Genomic DNA, 9,620 nt, shown 5'->3' on the forward strand with positions numbered 1-9,620 from the left:
CATAAGAGTGTCAAAACCCACATTTATTGAAATTAGTTTTTTTCCTGCCAAGAAGTTTCATTTTGTTTGAAAGTTTTTTTCTTAAATCCTTTGTTGTGTAATTTAACAGTCTTATGTAGGTGTCATAACCAGCCATAAAATAATGCAATATATGTCATAACAGGTCTCAATATAGACATGTCATGTTTAAAGTCATGTTTTTATTTTATCATATTTTAAATAACTTGTAGAAATTACACTTTATGACACGGTCATGAATCATCAAGACCATCCTGTGTCAACTTACTTGGACTAAGAAAATAAACTTTATGAAACTGTCAAGAATTATTATAACCATCATAATCATATAAGCCTGATAAGCCTATCACGTACATGTCCTTATATCATCCCAGCCATTAGTAACAGAGCATTGGGGTAGGTGCATGTCTGAAATCAATGTGTGTGCAATTACAAACATTATTTAATACGGTCAATAAAAAATACATATAGAACTTAAATATACTGTTGACAAGTAGGCTTTGGTGTAATGGAATGTTTTGCCTTGTGTGGCTGGATTAGTGGGTTTTAACAGTCTTATGTAGGTGTCATAACCAGCCATAAAATAATGCAATATATGTCATAACAGGTCTCAATATAGACATGTCATGACAGTGTTAAGACCATATTATTACAGGTTATGACATGTTGTTACCTGTTATGACACATTATGACATGGTTATGACCGCGTCATAACGTGTTATGATGCTGGGCGTCAAGTAAAGTGTTACCTAATATTGACATGACAAAGAAAACACACATCAGGTAGTATTTTACCAATCCTCCTACATGGTGAAAAGTAGATGACCACTGAAGGTGCTGTGGTGACTTTCATTATCATATATCTTTCTCCCAGACCAGAGATGCATGTAGACCACATCTCCTACCTCCAGCAGCAGTGACACTCCATTGGAGGAACTCATTTCACCACTATCATGGAGAGCATGTGCAATAGCCATATGATGTCCATTCTTATGCAACACTGCAGTTGTAGGAACTAAACTATCACCGTGTCCATAGACGTAAAACCTGAAGAGGTAGAGTCCTCTCACTGGTGCTGTGAAGATCCCTGTATCAGAACACAACATTCACATAGAAACAGTCATCAGAGATGATACGAGGACAGAGGATTATTAATAACTATGTTTTCACACAGACTTATAAATACTGATGATGTGAATATAGTGTACCTGTAGTGGGGTTATAAGCATTGCCAATGTTTGAGTAGATATTTCTGTAGACTAGGGTGATTGCAGTGTTGAAGGGTCCAGTGTGTCCTTCTTGACCAGGTGCTGCTAGTGAGGCTGAGAAAGCCACCTTCCTGTCTGTGTGACAGAGATGAGTCAGCACTACTTTATCTAACTGGACACTAGTTGGTGTAGATTAGACATGTTATCAACAATAAGGTCAGTCATTCAGACCATATATATATATATATTAATAGTGTCAGAACTAATACTTCATTTTCCTCCCATTACCTTGACTGTTTCTCTTCAGAACTTCAACGTGTCTCTCAGTGATGTCAGAACGAGTCTCCATGGAGTTTAGTTTCACTGCTTGTGCTGAAATCATATACATGAACAATAAACAAGTCAGTGAGATTTAGTATAAATGACTCATGATGTCATCTTAATTAGTATAAAATACACTTTGGGTTTGTACCAAGACTCAGATTAAGACCTTTGTGTTATAACAACAGCTATGAAAGAGATTATTCTGATTTACCTTCATTCATTTTGATCAAGTCCTCCACCTGGCTCTCACTGGCTGTCAGTCGACTCTCACTGGCTGTCAGTCGACTCTCACTGGCTGTCAGTAAGTTCTCACTGGCTGTCAGTCGGCTCTCACTGTCTGTCAGTCGGCTCTCACTGTCTGTCAGTCGGCTCTCACTGGCTCTCAGTCGGGCCTCCATGGCTCCCAGTTCAGTCTTTGTGTGTCTCAGCTCAACTCTCTGCTCTGCCATCATGGTGCTCATCTCTCTCAGCACAGTGTGGATGTCAGGCTGGCAGGTTTGCTGGCTGTGTGTTAATGCAGCTTCAGCTCTCTGTTTGTCCGTCTGAATGTCATTCCCTCTGCTCTCTCTGTCCTCATAGTCAACCTGCTGGATCTCATTCACACTGACTCCATCTCTGTCTTTGTGGACCTGGGCTCCAGACAGACAGCAGTGCAGCAACACCAGCAGAGATACAACACTCTTCATTCTCATTCCTGGATGATGATGTCCTCTTCTTGTGGTTATTTCTGATGTTATTTTGGAGTCTCAGTTGTCCCCTTTATATCCTGTCCTCTTCAACCATGACCTGGTGATTACTGGGACACGTGTAGATATGAAGTCTAACAACAAGGTGGTAAATCAGACTGATTCACCTCATGATCACTTTCATCTGATTTCTATGGTCCTATAATAACCATGTGACACAGCAAACAGAACATAGAATGTCTAAATGTCAATAGCAAGTTTATAATATAATGACCTTTGCCTTTTGGTCTCATTGGTTATTACGTCATAATATAGTCTTCTAATCATTAGGTTTGGAATGAATATACGATTTACAATGAAATATGTTTCATAAACAAAGTAAAACAGGAAGGTGCTCTCTCAGCAAAACTCATCATGATATACAGTATCAACAAGCCACACCTGAAAGACGTTTGTCTCGTGTTCATGGATGGTGTCAATGTTTACATGGTTTTGGATGACAGTGTCAGTGCTCACTTGTGCACAAATGTGTGTGACAGAGAGGAGAGACAGACAGAGAGAGACAGTATGTATGACATTATTAGTGATTTTTCCTGTCCTTTGATACTGTATTACACAACACAGTGTTCACTAGTCTTCGAGGTACTTTATTACACAACACAGTGTTCACTAGTCTAACAGGTACTTTATTCCACAACACAGTGTTCACTAGTCTTCTAGGTACTTTATTACACAACACAGTGTTCACTAGTCTTCCAGGTACTTTATTACACAACACAGTGTTCACTAGTCTTCTAGGTACTTTATAACACAACACAGTGTTCACTAGTCTTCCAGGTACTTTATTACACAACACAGTGTTCACTAGTCTAACAGGTACTTTATTACACAACACAGTGTTCACCAGTCTTCTAGGTACTTTATTACACAACACAGTGTTCACTAGTCTTCCAGGTACTTTATTACACAACACAGTGTTCACTAGTCTTCTAGGTACTTTATTACACAACACAGTGTTCACTAGTCTTCTAGGTACTTTATTACACAACACAGTGTTCACTAGTCTTCTAGGTACTTTATTACACAACACAGTGTTCACTAGTCTTCTAGGTACTTTATTACACAACACAGTGTTCACTAGTCTTCTAGGTACTTTATTGCACAACACAGTGTTCACTAGTCTTCTAGGTACTTTATTACACTACACAGTGTTCACTAGTCTAACAGGTACTTTATTACACAACACAGTGTTCACTAGTCTAACAGGTACTTTATTACACAACACAGTGTTCACTAGTCTTCCAGGTACTTTATTACACAACACAGTGTTCACTAGTCTTCTAGGTACTTTATTACACAACACAGTGTTCACTAGTCTAACAGGTACTTTATTCCACAACACAGTGTTCACTAGTCTTCTAGGTACTTTATTACACAACACAGTGTTCACTAGTCTAACAGGTACTTTATTCCACAACACAGTGTTCACTAGTCTTCTAGGTACTTTATTACACAACACAGTGTTCACTAGTCTTCCAGGTACTTTATTACACAACACAGTGTTCACTAGTCTTCTAGGTACTTTATAACACAACACAGTGTTCACTAGTCTTCCAGGTACTTTATTACACAACACAGTGTTCACTAGTCTAACAGGTACTTTATTACACAACACAGTGTTCACTAGTCTTCTAGGTACTTTATTGCACAACACAGTGTTCACTAGTCTTCTAGGTACTTTATTACACTACACAGTGTTCACTAGTCTAACAGGTACTTTATTACACAACACAGTGTTCACTAGTCTTCCAGGTACTTTATTACACAACACAGTGTTCACTAGTCTTCTAGGTACTTTATTACACAACACAGTGTTCACCAGTCTTCTAGGTACTTTATTACACAACACAGTGTTCACTAGTCTAACAGGTACTTTATTACACAACACAGTGTTCACTAGTCTTCTAGGTACTTTATTACACAACACAGTGTTCACTGGTCTAACAGGTACTTTATTACACATCACAGTGTTCACTAGTCTTCTAGGTACTTTATTACACAACACAGTGTTCACTAGTCTAACAGGTGCAGTAGGAGAAATTGCATGATAGAAATGATAGAAAATCAGCATTTATTCATCACAATTTGTTGCTACAGTATACTATTGGGTAACACTTTACACCCAGTGTCATAGCAGAGTATGACACGGTCATAACCATGTCATAATATGTCATAACAGCTGACACAACTTAGCCTGTTATAGCCTGTTATAATATGGTCACAACACTGTCATGGCCCATTACACCTGTTGTGACATATTGTGCTATTTTATGGCTGGTTATGACACCTACATACTGTAAATAATTTGTTTCCCTGCCATGAAGTTTCCTTTCGTTTGAAAGTTTATTTCTTCAATACTTTGTTGTTGTTGTCGTTGTTGCAATTATTTCTTTACAGTCATGTTTTTTGGTCATCATATTTTAAATAACTTGTAGAAATTACCCTTTATGAAACTGTGGAGAAGCATTATGACCATCATAATCATATACTGTGAACCAGAAAAGTCTATCATGTACATTATATGCCCTTATAGCAGTCATCAGTCACAAAGAGGGTGTCTTGTCCTGCTCCTGAAATCTGCTCCTAAATTCATCCCAGTCATTACTAACAGAGCAACACAGTGTTCTGTTACAGTGGGTCCGCTCTACAGCACCCTCTCTCTCCTGCAGAGAGGATAAGGGGTGAAGTTGGTCATTTTATGACGGTCATAAATTCCCTGCAGAAACTCTCTTCACTGGACATGCAGTATTGAGAGAGGATTTACTCTGTAGAACAAAGGCATTGTTAAACAAAATTAAACAATATTTCTGAAATCCAAGCGGTTGGAGTGGTCCGTGGGTACTCAAAGAACAATTATCAGATCATTTGTGTTTGAGGATCTCATGAAGGACAGAATAACAACATAACTGTATCTCTGAATGTATATGTTTCCTAGTTGTCAGGGTCACATCCAAATATGGGAAGATGATATATGATTAAATATGAAACTATTTGTGAGAAGATGTAATGTGATGTTAGCCTTCTAAATGAGATTGTTTTTCATATGAAGTCTTAAACAAAATTTGCCCGTGGTGCCCCGACTTCCTAGTTAATTCATGTTTACATGATTAGTTCAATCGCGTAATAATTACACAGAGAATTGATTTGATAATATAACAGTGTTCACTTTAATGATAGTCCAAAGACACGACAGTGTAATAACCAACCATAAAATAACGCAATGCATGGCACAACAGGTCTCAATATATATGTGTCATGACAGTGTTACGACCATAGTATAACAGGTTATGACAAGTTGTCAGCTGTTATGACACATTATGACATGGTTAGGTAGTATTTTACAAATCCTCCTACCTAGTCAAAAGTTGACTCTGAGGGTGTAAAAGCAAAAGATTCTCACATGGTGAAGAGCAGATGACCACTGAAGGTGCTGTGGCGATTTACATCATCATATAACTTTCTCCCAGCCCAGAGATTCATGTAGACCACTTCTCCTACCTCCAGCAGCAGTGACACTCCATTAGAGGAACTAATGCCACCATCAGCATTTACAGCATGTGCAACAGCTATATGATGTCCATTCTTATGCAAGACTGCAGTTGTATAAACTGAACTGTCACCGTGTCCATAGATGTAAACCCTGAAGACGTAGAGTCCTCTCACTGGTGCTGTGAAGATCCCTGTATCAGAACACAACATTCACATAGAAACAGTCATCAGAGATGATACAAGGACAGAGGATTATTAATTACTATGTTTTCACACAGACTTATAAATACTGATGGTGTAAATATAGTGTACCTGTAGTGGGGTTATAAGCATTGCCAATGTTTGACTAGATATTTCTGTAGACCAGGGTGATTGCAGTGTTGAAGGGTCCAGTGTGTCCTCCTTGACCAGGTGCTGCTAGTGAGGCTGAGAAAGCCACTGTCACGACTTCCGCCGAAGTCGGTCCCTCTCCTTGTTCGGGTGGCGTTCGGCTGTCGACGTCACCGGCCTTCTAGCCATCGCCAATCCATGTTTCATTTTCCATTTGTTTTGTCTTTGTTTTACACACCTGGTTTCAATTCCCCAATTACGTGTTCATTATTTAACCCTCTGTTTTCCCCATGGTTTTTGTGCGTGATTGTTTTGTGTATATTCGGTCCGTTATTGTGGGCTCGGTATTACGACATGTTATTGGAATATTTGAGTAAAGTTACTTGTGTTACTCATCTCTGCTGTCCTGCGCCTGACTCCTCCGCACCAGCTACATCCAGACCACAACAGCATCACGCACCTAAAAATGGAGTCAGCAGGAGCAGACAACCCCCCTTCGGCGGTCGAGGAGCGTGTCCAGCAGCAAGCGACCATGTTGTAACGTCTCGGCACCGCCATGGATCGCGTGCTGCAGACGATGGACCAATGGGAGAGAGGAAGTGTTCTTCCAGCGCCTCCACCGGCACCACTACAACAGGCACCACCGTTCACCCCTCCTTCACCCGGTCCCAGAGGGATTCGGCTCGCGCTCCCGAGGGAGTATGATGGGACGGCTGCCGGATGCCCGGGGTTCCTACTCCAGCTGGAACTCTACCTGGCGACTGTCCACCCGGCTCTTTCGGGACGTGAGAGCGTGTCCGCCCTCGTCTCCTGTCTCTCAGGGAAAACCCTGGAGTGGGCCAACGCCGTATGGGGGTAAGGAGAAGCGGTGTTGGACCATTACGCGGAGTTCACCAGCCACTTTCGGGCAGTTTTCGACCACCCGCCCGAGGGTGAACGTCTGTTCCACCTGAGGCAGGGGACGAGGAGCGCACAGGAGTTCGCCTTGGACTTCCGGACCCTGGCCGCAAGCACGGGATGGAACGACAGGGCCCTGATCGATCACCACCGGTGCAGTCTGCGTGAGGACGTCCGTCGGGAGTTGGCCTTGCAGGTACACCACTCTCACGTTTGACCAGCTGGTGGACCTGCCCATCCGGCTGGATAACCTGCTGGCTACCCACGGACGTCCGGATCGGGGCCTGTCAGTTCCATCCCCCAGCACCACCGCTCCGATGCCCGTGGAGCTGGGAGGTGCTGCGCTTAGGGCGACTGGAGGAGGGGCCGTTCCCTGTACCATCTGTGGCCGCAGAGGGCACACTGCTGGGGAGTGCTGGGGAGGTTCCTCTGGGAGTCGAGGCAGCAGGCAGGGCACTCTCGTGTCACCCCAGGCGAGTCGGCACCAGGCTCACTCAGAGCCCCCTGTTGCTCACATGTTTTTGTTTATACATTTTCCTGAGTTTTCCCCGCATTCCCAGCATAAAGCGCTCGTAGATTCTGGCGCAGCTGGGAATTTTATTGACAGAGCATTTGCCCATAGTTTAGGGATCCCCATTGTTCCTGTGGATATACCCTTCCCTGTGCACGTCCTAGATAGTCGACCATTAGGGTCAGGGCTAATTAGGGAGACCACCGCTCCACTGGCCATGGTTACGCAGGAGGGTCACAAGGAGAGAATTAGTCTTTTCCTTATTGATTCTCCTGCGTTCCCCATGGTGCTGGGCCTACCCTGGGTGGCCTGTCATGACACCACTATTTTGTGGCAACAGAGGGCTCTCAAGGGGTGGTCACGAAAGTGCTCAGGGAGGTGTTCAGGGGTTTCTGTCTGTGCTATTACGGTGGAAAGTCCAGACCAGGTCTCCACCGTGCGCATCCCCTCTGAATATGCAGATTTGGCTCTCGCCTTCTGTAAGAAGAGGGCGACTCAATTACCACCCCATCGACGGGGGGATTGTGTGATAAATCTCCTGGTAGACGCAGCACTTCCCAGGAGTCACGTGTATCCCCTGTCACAGGAGGAGACAGCGGCTATGGAAAGATATGTCTCCGAATCCCTGGGGCAGGTGTACATTCGGCCCTCCACTTCACCTGTCTCCTCGAGTTTCTTTTTTGTGAAGAAGAAGGATGGAGGTCTGCGCCCGTGCATTGACTATCGAGGTATCAACCAAATCACTGTGAGGTACAGTTACCCGCTGCCTCTCATAGCCAGTGCGATAGAGTCAATGCACAAGGCGCGCTTCTTCACAAAATTGGATCTCAGGAGCGCTTACAACCTGGTGCGTATCCGGGAGTGGAACGAGTGGAAGACGGCATTTAGTACCACCTCAGGGAACTATGAGTACCTTGTCATGCCGTACGGGTTGATGAATGCTCCATCAGTCTTCCAGGCCTTTGTAGACGAGATTTTCCGTGACCTGCACGGGCAGGGTGTAGTGGTGTATATCGACGACATTCTGATATACTCTTCTACACGCGCCGAGCATGTGTCCCTGGTGCGCAGGGTTCTTGGTTGACTGTTGGAGCATGACCTGTACGTCAAGGCTGAGAAATGTCTGTTTTTCCAACAGTCCGTCTCCTTCCTAGGGTACCGCATTCCACTTCAGGGGTGGAGATGGAGAGTGACCGCATCTCGGCCGTGCGTAATTGGCCGACTCCCACCACGGTAAAGGAAGTGCAGCGGTTTCTAGGGTTAGCCAACTACTACCGGAGGTTTATCCGGGGCTTTGGTCAGGTAGCGGCTCCCATTACCTCACTGTTGAAGGGGGGACCGGTGCGACTGCAGTGGTCGGCTGAGGCGGACAGGGCTTTAGGTCACCTGAGGGCTCTGTTTACCTCGGCTCCCGTGCTGGCTCATCCGGATCCCTCTATGGCCTTCATAGTGGAGGTGGACGCGTCCGAGGCTGGGAAAGGAGCCGTGCTCTCTCAGCGCTCAGGTACGCCACCAAAGCTCCGCCCCTGTGCTTTCTTTTCGAAGAAGCTCAACCCGGAGATCCATGTTAACATGTTGCATATTTGGGTAGACCAGTAGTACAATTGAAGCCAGGGAATGGCAAGACCACCCTTAGATTCAGGGTTCGATAGAGTGGAGAACTTGATCCTAGGTTTTTTATTGCCCCATATTGGTGATGCTTTAGTTGCTTGTGTTTTTTTTATTAACTGGGAGATAACATGGGAGCATCTGAAATAAATAGTTCAATCTAGGGAGGATGTTCATACAGATAAAATTGATTCTTCCTACTATGCTGATTGGGAGGGAGATCCAGAATCAGAGATCATTCTTGATTGGATGGGAGGGAGGGATTTCTCAGTGTTGGATATGTAGAGTAAGACATCATCCTGTACTGAAGGCCGTCTGCAGAAACATTCATAATACTTGGATTGCTCCTCATCAACTCCTCCAAAGGCTCCGCCCCCAGCCAGTAGAGCAGGGGGGACAGAAAGCATCCTTGTAACACCTGGAACACCTTCTCAGCCTCCAGTGAAGCCAGCAGGACGGGCGTGGACACTTTCTCAGCATCCAGTGAAG

At 44.1% G+C, this 9,620-nt stretch overlaps 1 protein-coding gene across 1 annotated transcript; it reads right to left on the bottom strand.

The window, feature by feature from the left end:
- Window positions 1-249: 249 nt before the first annotated feature.
- On the bottom strand, window positions 250-2,265 carry LOC139551317 (uncharacterized). The gene is made up of 4 exons (XM_071362821.1): window positions 1,762-2,265; window positions 1,515-1,598; window positions 1,227-1,361; window positions 250-1,105 (listed from the first exon to the last, which is right to left on the bottom strand). Exons 1-4 carry the CDS (start codon window positions 2,240-2,242, stop codon window positions 822-824), a joined length of 984 nt encoding a protein of 327 aa, XP_071218922.1. The 5' UTR covers window positions 2,243-2,265; the 3' UTR covers window positions 250-821.
- Window positions 2,266-9,620: the final 7,355 nt, after the last annotated feature.

Source organism: Salvelinus alpinus, chromosome 23 (genome assembly GCF_045679555.1).
Source record: "Salvelinus alpinus chromosome 23, SLU_Salpinus.1, whole genome shotgun sequence".
Taxonomy (NCBI): domain Eukaryota; kingdom Metazoa; phylum Chordata; class Actinopteri; order Salmoniformes; family Salmonidae; genus Salvelinus; species Salvelinus alpinus.

Excerpts from the sequence above, each read along its gene's own strand:
- LOC139551317 (XM_071362821.1), bottom strand. The coding sequence starts at position 2,242 with ATGAGAATGAAGAGTGTTGTATCTCTGCTGGTGTTGCTGCACTGCTGT. Across the intron at positions 1,362-1,514 it reads TCTGAAGAGAAACAGTCAAG|ACAGGAAGGTGGCTTTCTCA; the intron begins GTAATGGGAGGA and ends TCTGTCACACAG. Across the intron at positions 1,106-1,226 it reads TGCTTATAACCCCACTACAG|GGATCTTCACAGCACCAGTG; the intron begins GTACACTATATT and ends GTTCTGATACAG.